The 23,119-nt window shown below is 42.1% G+C and overlaps 2 protein-coding genes across 3 annotated transcripts; one reads left to right on the forward strand and one right to left on the reverse strand.

Moving 5' to 3' along the window:
• Positions 1-7,346: 7,346 nt before the first annotated feature.
• Positions 7,347-16,912, forward strand: LOC124253905 (ankyrin-1-like). Of its 2 annotated transcripts, none has more exons than XM_046687755.1 (3): positions 7,347-7,427; positions 10,280-10,368; positions 13,928-16,912. In XM_046687755.1, exons 2-3 carry the CDS (start codon positions 10,356-10,358, stop codon positions 15,301-15,303), a joined length of 1,389 nt encoding a protein of 462 aa, XP_046543711.1. In that variant the 5' UTR covers positions 7,347-7,427; positions 10,280-10,355; the 3' UTR covers positions 15,304-16,912. The 2 variants fall into 2 exon arrangements, with proteins under 2 accessions (XP_046543711.1, XP_046543712.1); XM_046687756.1 differs by lacking the exon at positions 7,347-7,427 and adding an exon at positions 8,417-8,448.
• Positions 16,913-20,580: 3,668 nt separating this feature from the next.
• LOC124253887 lies at positions 20,581-22,023 on the reverse strand. The gene has a single exon (XM_046687740.1). The coding sequence runs from the start codon at positions 22,021-22,023 to the stop codon at positions 20,581-20,583; it is 1,443 nt and encodes a 480-aa protein (XP_046543696.1).
• Between the last annotated feature and the right edge of the window lie 1,096 nt (positions 22,024-23,119).

Genomic DNA, 23,119 nt, shown 5'->3' on the forward strand with positions numbered 1-23,119 from the left:
TGGGGGTGGTTGTAAAATCCTAAATATATCCGAGAATAAAATACAATAAAATAATGGCTACAGAAGTGTTGTAAAGAATGCTTGGCAGGGAAATACGTGCATTAAATAATATTTCAAGAGAGTAGTTATTAAATACGTATTCACAGTATATTAATTATTTAACCCTATTGCGTTGATTAATATTTTTCTTAAAGTGAAATTCTTTTGAAACAGAAATTTTAATACCCCATCATGTGTATATCCCTATTTGATGACTACTTGTATATATTTAAATTGCATAATCAAATTTAGATTTATGGATGAGAAAGAAACTTGATTTTGCACGTTAACTTGTATCTAATTGTAGATTACTTTAATGATAAACTAAGACAAAATCACTCCATGACCGAAAAGAGATATCAGTATGTTGAGCTCTGCAATTGGGCATGAGAGACTGTACGGCAACGGCATATGCCAAGGGAAACCACTCCCATCTTGCGTATAAAGTAAAATTATCTGCTCTTGAGTTAATGAAAAGGTCACGGCCATTGTTAATCGCACGCGGACACCATTCGCTATTATCCTTTCCTTGATTATCAAGAAGATATATATATGTTGTTTCACACTTATTCCAACATTGAATCGGGTGGGAATAGTACTATGTGATATCGACTCGATAGTTATGTGTTTCACTACAGTAAATAACAATGTATCCGACGTTAAATCAGTTGTGCATTCTCCGTGTTGTTGAAATGTCGAGGCGAACCACACAGTTTCATGCAATATAAATGCAATCTCCAAACGTAAAGCTGATTATTTGCGTGAAACAGACACTAATTTGAATGCCATTTCTAAAATGACTAAAATGATCTTAGCTCCTTACAATTGGTCCGGACCAATTGTAAGTTTCGATTGTAACTTACAATAATCTTAGCCTACAATTGCTTTGTGCAAGTAGATGGCGATTGTAACCGAAGCCTAAGATCGCGATCTTAAGGACTTACAATAATTGTAGCGCTAAGATCGTTCTGTGCAAGTGGGCCCAGGTCCATATCAGTCTTGTTGTGTAGTTGCACTCTCAACTCCACTGGGCCCACGTTGATAATGTCACACCAGAGTTGGTCTCTGCAGCCAGCACAAGCTTCACACGATGTTAGGACATGGATCAGGAGGTCTGCACAGTTCACACTACATTTATCACAAGGTCCATACAAATGGCAAGGACGCCAAAGAGCACACAATTGTACTGTGAAGATGCATTGTTGTATCAAGGAGGGGTATCTTTTGGCAAGTAGCCAAGCTGGGTGTGGCTCTATCGAGGGGTGTAATGTCCTGAAGTGTCTGAGATCTGGATCTGATGTCATTCGTTGGTTCCAGGAGGACTTCTCGTATTCCATGACAGAGTCTTTTACAATCTTCTTCCAGGAGAGTTGACTCATGAAGATGCCGGAGGAGACAAAATTCTCAAGAAAGTGCCTCAGTTTGTATTTTTCAAGTACATGAACTATATCTGGTATAAATCCTGTTCTTGTCTTCAATATGCAGTTTCTAAACGCAAACAGGCGTGAGATAAAGAGTTTGAAGCAAAGTAGGTGCTTCTTACTGTTACACAAGGAGCCAAGGAAAAACAGCTTCTTTGTGTCAATATGTGATTCTGCCGAGTACCATCCAATCAGGGAGTTACATATGTCAGATCTAGTAGTTTTGGGGAGCCCCTGACACATCTTTAAACAGCATCGTTGTGCCCTTTCGACAGTGATAATGTCGCTCTTTTTCAACCCTGACCACAATTCGCACCCAAACAAGGCTTTGGGTAGACACACAGACTTGACAAGATTGGAGCTGGTAATTGGATTCAGCCCACTGTTGTGTAGGCCTGATTTCATCAGCATCATTGCAGCTGACTTCATCTTTGAACTTGCGTTTGATGTTCGAGTGTGGCTGCTAAGGTGTGAGTCGAGAAGAATGCCAAGATGCTTTGTGTTGTCCACTTCAGGTAACTTCTTTCCATAAAGTTTGATATTGCACTTGGTGTTTCTTTGCGGATTGAAGACCAATACGTTGCTTTTTGAAGGAGAGAATGTGAACTGCCATTTGGCACTGTAGTTCTGACACTCTGTTACCATAGATTGTAGATGAGCTTTGATAGGGCTGATCAGTGAGATATCATCTGCCTGAGTTGGAGCAGCGAGGTGGAGATCCAGTACGAATGCTCCCTTCTTAAGATGTGATAGGTTCGTCAGAAGCTCGTTGATGTAAACCAAGTAGAGTTTAGCAGAAAGGACACTACCTTGTCTCACCCCACGGTCGAGTTTAAACCAGGATGAGTAGGTATTATTGGCAAGAACACAACTTTCCATTCCAGAGTATGTGTTGCAGAGAATGCGCCACACACCTGGATGAATGTTCAACTCCTTCAACTTCCAGAGTAGCCCATCATGCCACACAGTGTCGAAGGCTTTACTACTGTCCAAGAACACCACTTTCAGAGAGTCATTCCGTTCCTTGTAGTGGTAGACTGTCTCCTGAAGGAGGAATGATGCATGAAGAGACGAGAGGCTTTTCTGGAAGCCGCATTGCAGAGGATCAGGGAAATCCTTGGAGTCTTGGAATTGTGGGATCCGGTTCGCTATGACCTGTTCGAAGAGTTTTGACATAACAGGCAACAAAGTCACTCCTCTATATGAATCTGGGGACGTCCTTGGTTTGCCTCCGCCTTTGAAGATTGGGATGATGATACCTTTCTTCCACTGGGATGGGATAGAACCTGTAGGTGCCCAATTATGATTACACAGTAGAAAGTGGTCAAAAGGGTAAGAGTTCCTCCCGTTCACCCATCCCAAATAATATTTACAAATATACTAAAATTATTAACATATGCAACATATGTTATATTTGGGATTGCACTTCCTCAGTAAAGTGTAATCTTAAATATATCATATATGTCACAGGTCCCAAAGTATATGCAAATAAATAATAATTTTTACACACATTACAGAAATCAAACACGTCCAGTGATGATCTTAAGTTAATAAGTTGCAAATAATCGCACTGCACAATAGGGTACTTTTAAACTTCAAATTTCAAGTTCCCGCCATATATCAACAGATCCCAACAGACAAAGAATATCATCTCTCATACCGGGTCAACAAATTCCATATTAAGTCCATAGCACAACTTGGATATTCTGGAAGTGATTTTGTCGAACATAACTTTCTCCTGACGGCCATCTGAAAAAACAAACATTTATTACTGACCTGACTATATTTCAAGTTTTGTTCGTCGACACAAACAACTGATCTGTCGATCACAAAAAACAAGTATTGAACGCGTTAAACATAAACAACGACAGCTAAAATTAATACTAACCTCGTTTAACGACGTACATCTTGGCTTGAAAGTGAAGATCTCTGGTTCTTGAAGACCGATGATAGTTGTCAGAAGCAGTCAACTTACGGACCTTCTTTCCCTCCAAATATGTTTGAGCGCGGGTAAAACGCGGGGGGTAAGCGCAGTAGTTGGAACAGTGAAACAAATGCACGTGCGGTACGTGAAGAGCGTTAACTTATGACAAACCTTGTCGTTTTCGGTGTTTCATTTGATGTGCATACCCCTTTGTAATACAAACCAATAATAACTATGTGAAACTATGATCGTTTGTTAAACAACTTTTATTCTAAGTCGAATAAAATTCTGAGATTGAAATGTTCAATTGGCAAGGTACAATCATGAGGATTCGCAGTCTTAATTTCACTTTATTTGTTTTACTTTTTGGGTTAAAGTGACATTCATCGGTACGTTTTCACTGCAAACAGACTATACGTAGCCTACTATATAATTTGCTCGTAATCTGCCCAAACCGCTTGGGTGCGGATCTCCAAGGGTAAGGATTATCCAGTTCCCATATCTGACACCCTTGTCGGAACCATGCATTTGCACATTTCGTAGGTGCAAGGAGGGTTCACTTACCTAAGATTCTATGTTCGAAAAACTAGTATTAAGCCCCATTCATACGACGAAGTTTAGCATATATGCAGATTTGCTCATGTAAGCAGATTTACACTTATGAGTACAAGTATATATGCTACGCGTTCATACGAGGTTAGGGTGACATATAAGCAAACTGAAAAACATCATTGAACAACATTCATTTCTGACATAACAATGGACAGGGTAAGATTACAAATGCACCGCAGAAACAGACAGCTGCCATTTTACCTCAGTGTTCGGGTTTGATTCTTGGATGTACCACTGACAGGAGCGTGAGAAGAAAACCTAGATCAACACAGTGGTATGATAGCATCACTTTACATCGAGTTAACGAAACAGATTGGTTTGAAAACTTCAGAATGAGAAAGGAACGTTCCATCTGATATGTAATAGACTGAGAGATTATCTGTCTCCCTTGTCAAATACAGTAGAGGAACCACTTCACGCCCACAAGAAAGTTGCGATTGCAATCGATTGGATGGCATCATCGGCTGAATACAGGACATCAACGGTATGGGTTTGTATTTATCAAGTGTGCGAAGCAATCATGAAAATCGGTTTCGCCGAGTATGTCAAATTCCCTGAAGGAGAATCTTTGAAAAATGTTATTCCTGGCTATGAAGAAAGATGGGGATTTCCAAACTGTGCAGGTCCCATAGACGGCATTCATATTCCTATACTTGCCCCTAAACATTCACATTGAGAAACTTTTACATGTACTTATACCCTGTAGCAAACACCATGTCTTGTTTGCAGACATCCCTGGTCAAGTATGAATATGCTTGTGTAATGCATAGGCGGATCCTGGGTTCGAACCCCCCTGAACCCCAAAGTGTAACATTAAATTATTGATACCAGCGAGTAGACCGAATCCTATTTCTAGATTAGCCATGGGAAAGGGGATCATTCAAACCAACGAAACGATGCTACTATAACATGTTTGCAGCGTACAAGGATCATGCAGGAACGCCCCAGAAGACAGGCCTGTTGCTGCATGTCAGAGGGAAGCACACGGGCCACCAAAACAGCAATTATGTTGTTTGTTGTTTAACGTCGCACTCAGCAATATTCAAAACAAACAAAAACAAAAACAAAAAATATATTTTTATTTGTGTGTCACATGTGAATGAGTTTAGTTATATTCAGCAATATTCCAGCTATATGGCGGCGGTCTGTAAATAATCGAGTCTGGACCAGACAATCCAGTGAGCAACAGCATGCGCATCGATCTGCGCAATGGGGAACCGATAACATGTGTCAACCAAGTCAGCGAGCCTGACCACCCGATCCCGTTAGTCGCCTCTTACGACAAGCATAGTCGCCTTTTTTGTGGCAAGCATGGGTTGCTGAAGACCTATTCTACCCTGGATCTTCACGGGTCGTGTGTCACATGTTATTAATAAAACATACATAGACTTTAAACATTCAGTAAAATATAACATCCGGCCGTATGGCCTATGAGACACAAGGCACGATATTATATCTAAAACAGATAGGAGTAATGAAATTATCACAGCTTTGTAAGCAACAATGGAGTGTGGTATATTTATTTAATTATATGACTGCAAAGTGCGTTTGCGTATGGTTACGGAGAAGAAAGAGTGTTATTATTTGTGTGTCACATGTTATATATGACACAAACATAGATACCTTAAGACACTTGATATAAAATATAACAACATAATAAACGAGTTGGACTAGACAATCAATCGACTGACATCGCGAGCATCGATCTATGCAACTGGGATACAGTGACAGAGTCTTGGTATGATTTGTTTCAAAAAGCTAGTATTTTACATCCAAACTTTGCTCAGTTATCAAAGGCTAAACAAGCTGCATTCCTCTTACAAACAGAAAATAGTGTTAATCCACTGGCCGCTTTAGTTACCTGTATGTATCAGCGTAAAATATCATCCCAATAACATATTGATCAAACATTTTTTTTCCCTAGTGCTTTCAAATGTGTGGTACTCCTTTTATATTTTAATCTTATATTTTATACATTTTATGCACACATTGTCTAGTGTGTCTCATTGGCCATCTGGCCTGCTGTTTGTATATTCTATGTTCTTTAACCACTGTCATTTTAATTGATGTACATTCACGTGACACAAAAATAAACTCTTTTGTCTGTCTGTCTGTCAGTGACATGCATCAGTCAAGACAACGAGCCTGGCCACTCGGTTTGTGTTTGTTTGTTGTTTAACGCCACACTCAGCAATATTCCAGCTATATGGAATATACTCTGTAAATAATCGAGTCTGGACCAGACAATCCTGTGATCAACAGTTTGAGCATCGATCTACGCAACTGGGATACGATAACATGCATCAACCAAGTCAGCGAGCCTGACCACCCGATCCCGTTAGTCACCTCTTACGACAAGCATGGGTTGCTGAAGACCAGTTTAAGCCTTGAGCTTCATAGTTGAATGTGATTGTAGTTGTGGGATACGATGTACAATGACATTTTTGGTACTTGTTAACACAATCCATCTATGTTAATGTAAACAACACTATCCATGTGTGTGTGTGTCCCTTAGTTAAAAATGCTGATCAATGTGTATAGAATAAGTATGTATATTTTTGAGTCAGCATGATATTTAATAGTGATCGCTTTTGACGAGTCAGTTATTGACTGTTATTATAAAAATAGCGGGTCCGTTTAGACCGGCACTAAGGTAAATGATTTAGGAGGCAGATTGGTTGCCTGCCAAATATATAGGTTATGCGTCTTTGAACTTGTCTGTAGTGCTCGGCCCATCACGGAAAAAAAATCTTTAAAAGCAGTTTGGTTCGATAAAAGTTTACACTAACCCAAAAACACGAGGTTGCTGTTAGCATCTGATGTGTCATGCGTAGTATACACTCGAAAGAAAATTACAATACATAACTGGTTATGATAAAGATCGATCTCAGCCAATAGGGCCATGACAGTATGGTTGCACGAAAAATAAGGCTTATGAGCGTCTTTTTCTGTAATGAGCGGACGTTAATCGCTTTTCACGGCCAGATATTTCATAACTATGTTTCCCTCTTTACAACGCCTTATGCTGAAATTAATTCAGCAGGCTAAAGGTTAAGCAGTTCATTTGGGCCACTTATGTGTCAAACGGCATATATATCCCATTCAACTGTCATAATAAACCATACACAATACTAGGTTTGATCGGGGTCCATCTCAGTTTACTAAACTATGGTGAATCCGCCAAAATCCAAAATAATGTTGTTTGGGTGTTCTTTTCAGAAACAAATACCATAGATTTCGCAACAGGTTAAACGAGTGTAGAGCAGCGATTCAGCGATGTTTACATCTCATTCTGGACCCGGAAGTTTTACAGCGAAAAGGGAGAGCACTCACAGTCTACCGCTCGTGAGCTGACATCGCCCACTTGAGGGGAAGGAGGAAACTCCCGACGGGCGAATTGCACCATATCAACCTCATGTCGACAGCAACACGTAAGTTCCACATTAGCTGTCAGTCCGCCCAAGAACATTTTTATGGATGTTGTATAATGCAATCATGAACCATGTACGTATATTTGTGGAGATTATGATCATCCGTTTTCCATTGTAAATTGTAATGGCTGTATCCTGACACATCCTAACACACAAATCTGTTCCCGACACAAGATAAGTGTCAAGACACTGGGTGCCTTGCAATCATACGGTGCGTGGTGTGGAAACCAGAGAGTCATAATATTGTCATGCCTTCAATGTACAAAACTACCATCGTGCCATAGGCGCCCGGCTCTGATATATTTATAAGTATGACCTATATATATCTTATGTCTTATATATATAGGTCATACTTATAAATATATCAGAGCCGGGCGCCTATGCATCGTCCTAAAGCATTGTTCGTAAACATCAGCTGATAACCCCCGAGTTTACTCAGCTTTTCGCATTGTTCAACGAAAGATGTTTCTGCTTCATGTGAGGGACTGTTTTCTTGTGTGTAAACAAACACACTTATACAGAAATATGGATAGACATGCCAAACGCAAAGCTTTCTGTGTGTCATATATATCATTTTGCGGGATCATATTGATATATAGAGAGAATCTCACCCGCGTGTCTTTTGATATCAAATATATCACCACAGAGTTGATAAAGTTACCAAGGATATTTTTACTTTTCTCAACAAGTGTTGATATATTTGATATCAGACGACACGAGGGTGAGATTCTATTTATCATCCAAAATCACTTTTCATTAGTTTTCAATGAAAAATGTACATCTCTGAACACAGTTCTGCCATTAGACTTGCAGTGCAGCGATGTCATAGCATTGTGATGTCATCAAGTTCATGACATCATAGCATTGTACAAAATCTACTGTGAAAATGATATCTCCTAGGAGATATTGTATGATCTCACAGAAGCAATATCGATTTTTTGTCAACTTTGATATTACATTCTATGCATTTTGTAGCTGGGTCGATTTGACTGGCACTCCTCTCGATGATAGCATATGGACCGTAAGTAAATGGAAATGTTTTTTTCCATGTTTTAGGATATTGTTACACTGAAAGCTAAATATGTTATGACATGTCTATCTAAATGTGTAGACTCCTCAGTAATGAAACACATTAAATAGACATGAATGGACTGTATAAGATGTTTGATGGGGAAGACGTTCTCAGCTAGCTGCAGGGAACACTGGGTAAGAAGGATTGGCTTCATGCGAACCAGGCATATTTATACTGTACCCTAAGCTTTGATAAATAGGTACTGATTCTTGAAGACAGCAAAGACAGTGTTCACCTGACATTGCAGATCAAAGAAAGTGTTCACCTGACATTGCAGATCAAAGAAAGTGTTCACCTGACATTGCAGATCAAAGAAAGTGTTCACCTGACATTGCAGATCAAAGAAAGTGTTCACCTGACATTGCAGATCAAAGAAAGTGTTCACCTGACATTGCAGATCAAAGAAAGTGTTCACCTGACATTGCAGATCAAAGAAAGTGTTCACCTGACATTGCAGATCTTTTATTGTGACATCATAAATATTCCGTTACATTGGAAACAAAAGTGTACAGACTGATACATGTTATGAGCCTCTGGGCCTGATATGGACAGTGATATTTCACTTTTAAACATATAATATACATCAAGGAGATTTACAGGGTATCAAGTGATACAACTATCCAGATGACTGACACTAGCTCACACTGGGTAGAATTAGTTATAGGGAAAGCATCATATTTCTTCATGGTTATAACCTGATCTGATGTGGACAAGGTGATTAGTCATATGTGAATGACACCAGTGTTGCATCTGGAGGCACCGACCCCCAAATCTTAGCATTCAGGAAACCTGTCTTTGCATTCCATTAACAGCTCACACCAGTCATATCAGTGTACACAGCCATCACCAGTAAGCATCTGCTTGGAGAGCGGAAGGTTGTGGGTTCGATCCCTGGCCGCGCCACACCAAAAGACGTTAAAATGTGGTACTTGTTGGTTCCTGCCTGGCGCTCGGCATTAATGGGTACAACAAGAACTGGTCAGCTCGGAGTCAGTATAATGTGTCTGAGTGGGGTATTCCTGCTTAACTGTGGCATGTTATCTCAGTGATCTAGCACTATCAAACCAACTTAAGTCTGGGCTAGTACAAGCAGCCACACATCCACATGCACACGCATGCACATCGTCATATGAGCTAAGTATTCTTCAGTGCGATGTTAAACCCCATTTCACCTCACCTCACCCTCACCTCACCTCACCTCCCCTCACCAATAAATCAGACTGGGACTTTCAATTAGAACACATAAAGATGCATACACATAAACTCAGGACAAAATGTTTTAAGTATTTGTAACTCTTAAAATTGCAAGAAGAAATCACAAAAAATCTATATTTAAATTCCTAAATTCTAAAATCATTTGATGGCATCAAGTGTACTGTACTACGGCATCCTGAATACCACTTTACAGGACTTACAGAGAATGGCCTCATCTGAAAAATAGAAGTCACTTTTATTGTACATGAAAATATACATAAGAAAATTGTTTGGGATGCCTGTCAAAATTGCTTATGGACTGGTCCAGATGGTAGAGGGTTGTAAAGGGTTGTATAGGGTTGTAGAGGGTTGTAAAGGAGTAGGGCAGTTAACATGATGAGTGAGCTGGTTATGGGGAGCAAGTGGTTGTCTGAAACCTAGAGATGAATGTTTCAAACAATGAGGACAGGACCTTGAAATCAGTCAGTTTTTAGTGAGATAAATGTGCTTTGTCAGTATCCTTAGAAGCTTATATATTACCTGTTAGAGCGGTGATTTTGTTACTGTTGCTTTTGTTTCATTGCAGATAATTTCATGGAGGACGTATGTCAGTAATAATAAACAAAGAGTGATTGTCAGCAAGAGGTGGAAATAATCACAGGATGGATGAACGCAGTGAGTTGATATTTCTATTTTCACATGTTTTGAATTTCAGAAACAACTGACAGATGTGTATAGAATCAGACCCTGCCCCCCCACATCTTCCTCATCCACCACAGCCTCCATCCTCCCCCTCAATGCCCCCTCCTCCACATCTTCCCCCACAACCTCCTTCCATACCACACCCATCTTCTTTCACCACGCCTCCTTCCCCCACCCATCCCTCCTCCCCACCTTTTATCTTCCTCCTCCCCCACTCCACCTCCTCCCCACCATATCTTCCTCCTCCCCCACACCTCCTCCTCCCTCCCTCTTCCCTCCCCCCCCACCACTGCCACACCAAGACCCGGGTTCAATCCCCACATGGGTACAATGAGTGAAGCCCATTTCTGGTGTCCCCTCACGTGATATTGCTGGAATATTGCTAAAAGCGCGTAAAACCAAACTCAGTCAGTCAGTCCCAGTCCCCCCCACCACACTCTCCTCTCCCAAAACACCCTTCCCACCACCCTCCTTCCCCCACCACACTCCTCCTCCCCAACCATATCTCCCCCCCCCCACACCCTCCTTTCCCCACCCTCCTCCCCACCACACCTCCTCCTTCCCAAACACATCCTTCCCCACCGTGATCCTCCTCCTTCCCCATCCTCCTCTTCTCCCCACCACACCGCCTTTCCCACCCTCCTCTTCTCCCCCACCACACCTCCTTCCCCACCCTCCTCTTCTCCCCCACCACACCTCCCCCTCCCATCCCCTCCTTCTCCCACCACACCCTCCTTCCCCAAAACCCCACCACCCCACCACTCTCCTCCCCACCCCTCCTTCCCCACCATCCTCTTTCTCCCCCACCTCCCATTCACTCCTCTCCCCACCACACCTCCTTCCCCCACCCCACCATCCTCCCTTCCCCCACCACACCCTCCTTCCCAAATACCTCCTTTTCCCCACTCTCCTTCCCAAATACCTCCTTTCCCCACCCCCTTCCCCACCACACCCTCCTTCCCCACCCTCCTTTTTACCCACCACACCCTCCTTCCCAAATACCTCCTTTTCCCCACCACACATCCTCTTCTCCCCAACCACACCCCTCCCCCACCACACCTCCTCCCCCACCTCCTCTTCTTCTTCCCCCCACCACACCCTCCTCCCCCACCACACCCTCCTTCCCCACCACATCTTCCACCCAGCACACTATGTGATAGTTCTTACACGTGAAGGTTTGCACCAATAGTTATGTAAATTTATTGTAATGGATCAGTTGTACCAGCTAAAGGCCCAATCACTTATTGTATTTATTGTCTCAGAATGCATAGTGCGCCAGTATTGGTACCATTATGCATGTAGATGGGATGGACTATAGCTCTATACATACCCATAGAATATGTTTTTCTAATAATGGAATAATGCATTTTTGAGCCATTTGATTATGGTTTGCATTCCTCACTGTCAGACCGTGCGTAACATATGAACTTGAACAACCCAATGTTGCAGTAGACATGTGGAAACATATTCACCAGCTTTGGATGAACAACCACCAGGATCAAGAACATTTTACCTATAAATGGAAGAGCAAAGTCCAGATTTAGCCAGTGTCCTTTCAGGCCAGTCCCAAGCTTCTTTTCTTGCATTGACTAGAAAAGTAATTCTCTGTAGACACATTATGTACAGCTCTTTCACACAACCGTACTCCATTTGGAATACTGAGCTTATCTTTGCTAAAAAATAAACTCAAATTAATGTCATCTGGCAAGTTATCAAGGAAACCAGATCGGACCAGTTTCCTGACACGAGATAAGGTACGGTTCTTTCGGGACCATGTCCTGATTTCTGAACATTTCACAGGAAATGCTTCTAAACATGATTTCTCCTCCAGGAAGAGGAGGCCAAGGGATCACACACCAGGGTCAGCTCCTGGTTGAGGCAACGTACAAGATGACATGTTTAACATGACCTTTGGAAAAGCCTGATGTTCTTTACTAGTCTTTTCCAATGATGTGACTCTCCTGAGAAGGCAATAGACAGAAGCAAGAGTTTTGGCCAAGTTTGGTTTAACATGAACATTAACATAATAGTATTTCTCTTTTGGTGTCTCAAGGGCACACACATTACTATAAAGCCTATGCAACATTTTACCCATTTTACTGAAAAAATAGCTTGTATTTGATTATAGGTGGAGGTGAGGTGAAAGTGGGTTTTACATCGTGCTTGAGAATATTTTGCTCATATTACGTGCATGCATGCAATAATATGTGTATGTGCGGCTGCTTGTACTAGCCCAGACTTAGGTTGGTTTTATAGTGCTAGCCCACTGAGATACCATGTCGCAGTGAAGCATGAATACCCCACTCAGACACATTATACTGACTCCGAGCCGACCAGTCCTTGTTGTACCCATTAATGGCGAAAGCGCCAGGCAGGGACCAACAAGTGCAGTATTTTAACGTCTTTTTTTTGTAGTTCCACGGGTTGTTTACTGTTGCCAGCTCGCGGCGGACTGCCATGACACGCGTGTGTGACAAGAGATACTGATGCTATCGTGTGGCTACCATGACACGTGTGTGACAAGAGATACTGATGCCATAATGCAGACTGCCATGACACGTGTGGGACAAGAGATACTGATGCCATGCGTGGACTGCCATGACACGTGTGGGACAAGAGATACTGATGCCATCACGTGTTGACTGCCATGACACGGTGGGACAAGAGATACTGATGCCATAATGCGGTGACTGCCATGACACGTCGCGGGACAAGAGATACTGATGCTATACGTGTGGCTGCCATGACGTGTGGGACAAGAGATACTGATGCCATAATGTGACTGCCATGACACGTCGCGGGACAAGAGATACTGATGCCATACGTGTGACTGCCATGACACGTGTGGGACAAGAGATACTGATGCCATCACGTGTGACTGCCATGACGCGTGCGGGACAAGAGATACTGTTGCCATACGTGTGACTGCCATGACACGTGTGTGACAAGAGATACTGTTGCCATACGTGTGACTGCCATGACACGTGTGTGACAAGAGATACTGTTGCCATACGTGTGGCTGCCATGACACGTGTGTGACAAGAGATACTGTTGCCATACGTGTGGCTGCCATGACACGTGCGTGACAAGAGATACTGTTGCCATACGTGTGGCTGCCATGACACGTGCGTGACAAGAGATACTGTTGCCATACGTGTGACTGCCATGACACGTGTGTGACAAGAGATACTGTTGTCATACGTGTGGCTGCCATGACACGTGCGTGACAAGAGAACCCAACATGCATTGCTGATGTGCTATTGCATTTGATTGCATGGGACCATTAATTTACATGGATGATTTAACATTGAAGGTTACAGTAGTGTGTGTGTTGATTTCAGGTACATTTCCATGAACAGTCTGAGAAATGTTTAGATTCCAAAATTTAAATGTAATTTCAACTGAACAGTATGTTCATCTCTTACACATTTTGGTTAGATACATCTATAAAAAAGACAAATGAAAAGTTATTTGAGATAATGTTCCAAAAGTTGTAATGCACTTATGATTTAATGTCACTTTGTCGTTGAAGGTCTTCCTTCCACCCTAGAGGTAGACATGACCTGTCTAAAGTCGCTTGTGCAGGATGGGACACTGGCTGACATAAAGGACTTCCTCAAGGACCACACTGTAGAAGCTGCTGACATCTTGAACAAAGCACCTTGGAAGGATGGGAACCCATTAGTGTGGGCATGCCAGAGGAACGTGGAGGACATTGTGACCCTACTGCTGGAACACGGGGCAGATCCCAACTATGCACATCCAGAGTTGCGCATCATGCCATTACACTATGCTTCAGATCAGAAAACAAACAATCTAGGGATTGTCAAGAAACTGCTTGATTCGGGTGCCAGAGTCAATGATGTGTCCTATGGCGAACAACGAACAGCTTTACATTATGGTTGTAAACATAATAACAAGGATGTTGTAGGTCTGCTCCTTGCTCAAGGTGCAGTTGTAGATCTGATGGATGCTTTTATGTGTTCACCATTGTGTATTGTGAAGAGTTTGCCTATAGCCAAGATGCTGATAGATGCTGGGAGTGATGTCAACTGGCGCAACGGATACCCTTTTCATGAACATGCTTGTCGCGGAAATGTTGAAATGGTGGAGTTTCTCATGGAACATGGTGCTTCTTTCAACAAGAACTTCATCACACTGACTTATGTATGTGGGAGAGGGTCTGGGCATGGTAGGCTTCTGGAGCTGATGATTTCTGAAGGAGGGTCGCCCAATGAAGCCTTGAAGTCGATTGTAATGGAAAATGATGCCAAGAATGTTCCTGAAGCTATGGAATATCTTATCCGTGCAGGAGCATCTGTGAACCATGAGCTGTTTGGGAACTTTGGTTGGAGGCCTTTACATATGGCTTGTCGTCTCTACAGACTGGACAAGGCCAAGCTGCTGTTGGACTGGGGTGCAAAGACAAATGAAACTGAAGAGCAAGATACAGAGGGACTTGAAACTGAAGGTGAAAGAATTGGAGGACATGAATCTCAAGGACAAGAAATGCAAGGACCCAAAACTCAAGCACTGACATTCCCACCTTTATTTCAGTTCTTCAAAGGTGATGGTGTGACACGTAGAAAAAGGTCCCGACGAATACCAGAAGATGTTGTCATCAGTATAACAGAACTGCTACGTGCTGCAGGGGCTCCTATCAAGGAGGCTAATATGGAGGCGCTCCATAAGTACCTCGAGTGCCTGCAAGAAAATGTTCAACAGAGAATGAAATCATTACTGGACTGGTACCTCCATCAGCCAAGGACTCTGAGAGAAATCTGCCGTATTGCTATACGAGCAGCTGTTCCACCTAAGAAAGACAGAAGCATTGATCAGTTAGCTATTCCATCTTCGTATAAAGGTTACCTGAAATTTAACGACATCGATTATTGTTATGATTTTTGATATTTAAATATACTCAGCAATATCCCATCTGTGTGAAAACAGTCTGCAAGTAATCTAGCCAGGACCAGAAAATCCAGTGATTATGAACACTGATCCAGGCAATCAGGATACAATGACCAAGGCAACGATCCTGACCACTGGTTCCAGTTATTTGTTCTTGCCACAACCAGGAGTGCCTGAAGATGAATTATAATTTGGATCTATAGATATTTGCATGTTTATTGTTTTGTTTGTTAGTAAGTTTATGAATGGGTATTTCACAAAATTTCCTTAACGTTGTATGCTTTCACTATGCTATTGTGCATATGTGATACTTGTACAATCAGGGATTTGATTCAATAAAGTTGCAGGGTTTTATGTGTTGCAAAACACAACAGTACACACATATGTATGTAATGGAAAAAAAACAACATTTGCTGCATTCCGAAGAATACACAATATAACTCCTAGCACTAAACTCTTGATAAAGTATAGTTCTTGGAAATAGGTGCTCAAAAGCAAAAGTTTTTGTGACATGTAACGCCAGTGGTAATCTTGTGAATGAATTTTGGGATTTGAACCAAATTATTGTAACCAACTGGGCCAAGATTGTAACCAACCTATTGTGAGATTTTCATGAAACTGGCAAGAAAATGGCATATTTGAGAAAAATGGCCACCAGTGTTCACTTTAAAGCGCCACAGAACCAGATGGTCATCATTTCTACTCAATGGTCAGCAGAAGTCAGAAAAACACATAAGCCAGGTTTGATTCCCCACATGGGTACGATGTGTGAAACCCGTGTCTGATGTCGTCAGGGTGTGACTGCTGGAATATCCTTTCAGTGGTGTAAAACCCAAATCACTCACTCACTCGTACCCATAAAAGTTCTTAACCTTCCTATGTTCAGAGTTTTGAAATCTTTGACAAGAATCTTCCCTGTTCGCTGCTCACACACAAGTACCTTCCAATACACATAATGGTGTGGCAGGAACACAAATACATGTACTCCACCATGCACATGAAATTTGAAACTGTACTTTGGAAGCTGGCAATTTGGTCTTTCTGCACCTTCAGTAAATGGTCCACATTGTGATGCAGTTTGGATATAGACGCACTGACCTTTCATCTTGCATGTCTGACTTATAAATTATTGAAAATCTTTCCTATTGAATTGTATTTTCGAGATATTTGAGGAATAACCTCTTTTGGGTCATTCTACATCAGGATGTGTTACTTTGGAAAAGTAGGACCTCGTATCAGGTCTTTAATTTTTTCCACCAGAATGGGCTTTTCAGAAGTACAACCTTGTACCTGCCCGAGGTCTTACTTGTATAATCGACTGTATGAAGTTTCACGCTTTCAACAACTTCCCAGTTACAGTGAGAGGAAAGTTTGCACCAACAATTTGTGATTGCTGTGAAGCCATCCAGGTACGACTGGTACTGACAATGGTGTTAATGCAGCTGCACATTGCACACCATCTTTACTGCATGTAACATTGTCCAAACCAGTGCAAACAGGCATTCTTGTCGTATGGTTTTTGGAAGATTTCTACCATTACATTCAGATACGTTGCTACTGTCTCTTTAGAAACGTGAGGTTGTTTATCAATAAATCATATCATGCCTCTGATTTTCTATGCTCATTTGTCAGTTTATAGAAGCAAATTCTATATCTCTATTGCCTTCTGTCACCAAAATATGTTATTTGCCATCTTGGTCACCCTATGTGCTTAATTCCATCTCCACACTAAGACATCTCAAGACACTGTACGGAGTTGGAATATCGGAAGTAATATTTGCCGGCTAGCTTCCTTACCAAGGGAGACAACGTTTGTCATAGTTTACAACAATAAAATGCAGAATTATTCCACCTGAAGTCTGAAGAAGCTCAACATAAGCTCCATCATTGATGGTAAATTGGTGTCAAAATAGCATAAAGTTAAACCTCCAGTACCCGCGTTTGATTCCACATCAGCAATTTGTGTTAGTTAACGGTTGGGACCAAGGATAGAACGGATTACCACTCGATTAATTGCTTGGTGTAAGAACCAATTAAACGTAAGCAGTTGAACGTTTGTTTTGTCAGAAGCGAGGTGGGGTGAAATGGGGTTTATAACGTCGTACTTGAGAATCAATCTTTCGCTCATATGACAACGTGCATGCGTGTGTATGTGTGACTGCTTGTACTATTCCAGGCTTCAGCTGGTGTTATAGTGCTAGCTCACTAAGATACCATGCCACAGTTAAGCATTTTACTGACTCCGAGACGACCAGTCCTTGTTGTACCCATTACAAGTACCATATTTTAACAGTATAAATATTTTAACGTCTTTTGGTATGACGCGGCCGGGGATCGAACCCGCAACCTTCCACTCTCGACGGAGTGTTTTGTCTGAAGTGAAATTACTAGAACTGTGTTGATCGAAGTATGAAATCAATCACTGGAGTGTCTGGTAATGGATTGTTTACAGACTGCTGTCGTACAGCTTGCATAGGGCTGCGTGCTGTGTTGACCAGCAAATAAAGCCGTTCAGTAAAGTAGGTACCCACGATCCGCACAGATCCGATTGATGAGTCAAATGTGACTTTTCATTTGCTAATTTCGGATCTGTTTAAACTTTTCCGTTCCATGTGGAATGTAATGTTGTTGAAGTGCCACTTTTACAGTCACGTAATTTTAGTCACATGTCTGAGCAACAGCTACTCGACACACAACCATTACTGGTAAACCTCCGCGGACTTACTGACACCTTTGGACCACTTCGTACAGCGAGTTTCGTTTAGAGATCCGACATTATAGATTAGGCTCCAAACAAAGTTCTATGATCCGAATGTATTCGGCCGTCACGCCATATACGTGACGTAACGCGTCTGATTGGTTGTTGTTTAACGCCGCACTCATCAATATTACAGCGTATATGGCGGCGGTCTGGACCAGACAATCCACTGATCAACAGCATGGGCATCGATCTACGCAATTGGGATACGGTGACTTGTCAAACAAGTCAGCAAGCCTCACCACCCGATCCCGTTAGTCGCCTCTTACGCCAAGCATGTACCGAAGACCAGTTCTAACCCGGACCTTCACGGGTTACCCAATACGAGGAGCGTTCCAAAAGTAGTCGGCCTTAAGTATATTCTCGATATCCAATGTTAGAAAAGCTTCCATTTTAGTTTGAAGGAATCATTAGCAAAGGCATATCCAAAATTACACATATGTGAGTAATGTGCTTAACGAGATATTAGTCATTGGGGTATAATAGTTCTCTAAAATTGCATGCAGAAAGTGAAAAACGGATTTTTTGGGTAATATTTCATATCAAGATGAATTAATTAAACAAAACGGGGTTCGTGAGGCTGGAACATGGCAAAAGCAATTTGCTTGAGGTTGATAGATATTATGTAGTAAAATAAAACAAAAAACAGCTGCATTTGTATAATTATCCAGGTGATGCCGACTACTTTTGGGACGCCCCTCGTAGATGAGTGAGTTGGGTAGAAATATTCAACAGGGCGCATCAGCTTGATGATGTGCTAGCAATGTCGTCGGAAGTGATGCAGGTCTCATACCTCCGCCGATCCGATAAAAATCACAAATACGGGTTTGTTGCTGACAAACCTAGAATATTATTTTTTGGCGAATCGGGATTCGAACCCACAATGTTAGGTTTCTGTATGCTTTAGGAGACGTCACCCCATGGTACCTTGCACTTCACCCCAAACCTCGATATATCACAAAAACAAGCATGCCAGTATACAGATAATGTAGTTTATTTTTCAAACTCAAGAAAACTATGGTTACACGTATCAGCCGATTGTCTCGATGTCAAAGCATTGCTAAATGATTATGTTATGGCAGACACACGAAAGTGACACCATCTGTTCAAAAAACTGTAACACGAAATGATCTTATTCAATGTGTCGAGTTCTTGAAACTGGTAGTACTGTTGGGAGTGACTGATTCATTCCAAAACGCTAAAACCTTTTCCAAGATAACCTTTTATCAATCGGTTCGGCTAAGTTGGGTGTTCTTGGGGTCAAAAGTACATTTATATATACACTGATATACCGTGTACTATGTATTCAAGCAACCCTAGGTAAACGTATAGTACATTTATCACAAGGACAACTGAAAATATACCATTGTATTTATACAATGGATTAGATACGAGAACATCTGTGAATACGCTTATATGTGAGGGAGCCGTGCCAATTTACACGGTGTCCTCCCATTTGTGAGAACTCCCAGTTTTGAGACACATTAATTAATGGTTCAGTGCACATAGGTGGTGTTTCCACATCCCTACAATGAAAGTAGACACAAATGGGAGTAGACCATTTACACTTGTCAGAGGGGTACACAAAGTCCGTGATCTAGACTATCAGATGTCCAATGTCCAGTGACAGAGTGGGTAAGAACACTGCCTGTGTGCTGGCGAGTGGGTGCCTGACTCTGAGGGCGTGGTTTCGAATCCCGGATGGGACGCGTACGAAATAGTACTAGAATCTGTACTTTACACAGAAAGTGCAATCCCCCCAAAGCATATGTTAAGAGTTCACTATATCGCAGCATTTGTGTAGCATGTACATTACGAAGACAACAGGAGGCAGAGAATGCAAAATACAAAGTATAATTCAATGTTTGAAAAACTGGAGTCAGATCACGGTATTTATAGAGTTTTTGTAACACCAGATACTTTGAACACATACATATCACAATTGGTATATAAATAGTATACAATAGTATGATATCTGTACAATATACGAAACTGAAACGAACGAAACAAAATGGTAAGAAAACTCGCGTACGAAAGAATGTACACACCTGGTCTGTTGGCATTACATCCACAGTGTTAATGACTTTTAAGACATAATCAAAATACTTTTCAAAAAATTGATTTTGTGTTTTGGAAATCAACCCAAAAGCACCAAGAGTGTACTTTCCTTTGTGAAGAGCGAACGCCCAGATTTGATTCTTGTGTGCCACCGAAATATATGCAAATAAAAGCAAAGAAACCTTCATTATGTTCACAAGAAATGTCAGCTACAAGCAGTGTCGATTGTACGATTCCGACTATGTCACGTTTTTATGAATCACTATTAAATAGTGATGACACCAGGTGTTCGCGAAAAGATAAGTCTATCCGCACCCTTCATAGCCGAAAGCAAATCAATTTTTCACCCGAAAATACACGGAACCTTGGTGCAAATCGAAATAGGGAAGTGTTTATGGTATAGCTTTGTAAATAAATGTTCCAATATATGTAGTGTCATACGGTAGGAGGGCACCTGCTCAGTATGCTGTGACCTCACAAACCGTACCCGCCCTGTCATGCATGTCCTCCGAGAACTTGGTTGATGACCTGGACATTCCCATACTGAACATCGTCATATCAGTAGATGACCTTGACAGTATCTGATCTGATCCTGTCCGGCTGTCAGAGGAATCAGCAGAAGCCGGCCTGATGTTTCTCTCGCCTGAAGATCCCTTGAATGGCTTCGTAGAGTTCATTCTGAAGACGGCTCTCTCCAGTTTATCAACTGAGGCCGACACAGTGACCTTCACCTTTGTGACAGTTTTCGTCAGGACAGTAGGAAGGACACACTCAGTTTGCCTCCGGAAGTATTTGTTGTGGGACAGGTAGACAATAGGCTTCACACAGAAAGACATCGATCCTACCATGATGGCAATGATATGAGCTCCGCCCCATAACGGAACTGCGCCGTACACTTCGATGTACGTTAACATAGGTTGAATCAACGTGAACAAGGTTACCATTACCCATGTGATGACGTATGTGATGACCATGTGGTAGTCTGCATCGGCGCTGTCGTCTCTCAGGACTTCCACCACGAACTCTCCCTTCGTCTGCAGCTTCTGAAGCCCACGCGGAATATTGATGTCAATTCTTTTGGTTTTGCGTTTTCCACCAATGACTGATACCGCGATGAGAGATGTGGAGTTGGAAGACAGACTTGAGGCAGACCTTAGATACCCCATGGTCCCTGGGTACTCTGCTGTCATTGTTTCTAGTTCCAAACTGTCATCAGGTTTGATTGGTACGGATTTACGCCTTACTCTAAAGATCAGCACACCACACACGAAATATGTCACGGCTGATGCAGCCACGCTCATTACAAAGTCAAAATTATGAATAAAATGACTTGAATCTTGGACCAGCTCACACTGATAAGTGATCTTATTGTACATGATTTCTCCAAGGACTTCAGCAGGAATGACAGGAAGAACGGCAACACCAAATGTAAGAGTGCATGTTATCCCACTGACGAAAATAACGAAAGTCGTCTTACCAAATGTTCTCATGTAAAGTTCCTTGTTTCGTATCTTGATAGTTCGTTCAACAGCACAGCAACTCAAAAACACAAAGGGCAAATGATAAAACCATCTGGATGCAACTCCAAGAACAGAGCAGACGACATCCGGCAGCGGCCATGTTTTCGAGATGGCAGCCATTGTTGTAAGTGGGAAGCAGAAGACACACATTGCGATGTCCACCAGCGCCATCTGGAGGATAAAGGCGTTCCCTGGAGTCTTGTGATGTTTCCATTTTCTGAACATCACAATCAGGGTGACATTCAGACTTACCCCAAGCACGATGATACTGATGTACACACAGACCAAGATGTACGGCAATATGGCGATTCTGACCCACTCAAGCAGAGAACCACCCACAGTGCTCACCAAATCAATCGTTTCTGTTTCATTTGCATCCATGTTGATCAAACAGACTCCTCTTCTACTCTAAATTATTTAAAGTTTGATTAACCATTCGCTGATTTAAGTAATCTATGGTAAACTTTGGACGACTTGGTGAGACTCAACTGGTGATTGTATACGCTTTCCTCACGTTATATATGAAGTTGTCCTAGAACTCTAATGTGATTCTTCACTCATGTCGGCTGCGAGATTTGTAACTTAAAGAGGCAATAACGTGGCATATTCCCACGATAACCCATACTTCTATTGTACAAGCTGTAGTGACCAGGGTGGCAGATCGTTTCAGACATGGCAACTGCCAATATACTTCGTGATTAATAATCCGCTGCAACAATAAGAATGTAACTTTATTTCCACTTCTCACACTCTTCTTATACAAACATGAAGAGCGCTTTTAATGCGTGTCAAACAACTCCCGAACCTGAATGCACCCATTCTTACAAGGCCAGGGAGACACTTAGCGTGCTGATGTCGTATTCCAGTGACAAAACACTAAGTTGGTTGGTTGGTTGTTTAACGGAGAAATCAGCAATGTTCCAGCTTTATGGCGGCGGTCTGTAAATAATGGAGCCTGGACCTGGCAATCCAGTGGTCAACAGCATGACCATCGATCTACACAATTGGGCTACGATGACATGTGTCAACCAAGTCAGCGAGCCTGACCACCCGATCCCGTTAGTCGCCTCAAGTATGGGTTGCTACAGGCCAATTCCAACCCGGATCTTCACGGGGACGGGGGACTTGTGGGGACGCAGATAGGGGTGGAAAGTTTTTTTGGGGGGAGGGGAAGATGGGACTTTGTACTGAGACCAGTCTGATATTTTCTTGTGGTGGTCCCTCAACAATACAGTAAAATCCGCAACTGTAATTACTCCCTGAAGATTGAAACGCGTGGAAAGGAAAATTCGTGTTGTGTCATTGTTTTGATTATAAACGCTTCAACACATCAATCGAAGAGTCACTTTGGGTATCTTTAAACAACGTTAAGGACACTTGCCCTGTCGCCTGAGGGACCGCAATCGCTGTTCAGAATTGCGTCCCTAATTGTGCATTTCAGTAACCTGTGACTTTGGGTTCCAATTCCAATTCTCCC

This window comes from Haliotis rubra, unplaced genomic scaffold, assembly GCF_003918875.1.
Source record: "Haliotis rubra isolate DU_JTF1 unplaced genomic scaffold, ASM391887v1 Scf558, whole genome shotgun sequence".
In the NCBI taxonomy this organism is placed as follows: Eukaryota; Metazoa; Mollusca; class Gastropoda; order Lepetellida; family Haliotidae; genus Haliotis; species Haliotis rubra.

Bases quoted from the DNA above. Each gene is read 5' to 3' on its own strand.
- LOC124253887 (XM_046687740.1), bottom strand. From the start codon at position 22,023: ATGGATGCAAATGAAACAGAAACGATTGATTTGGTGAGCACTGTGGGT.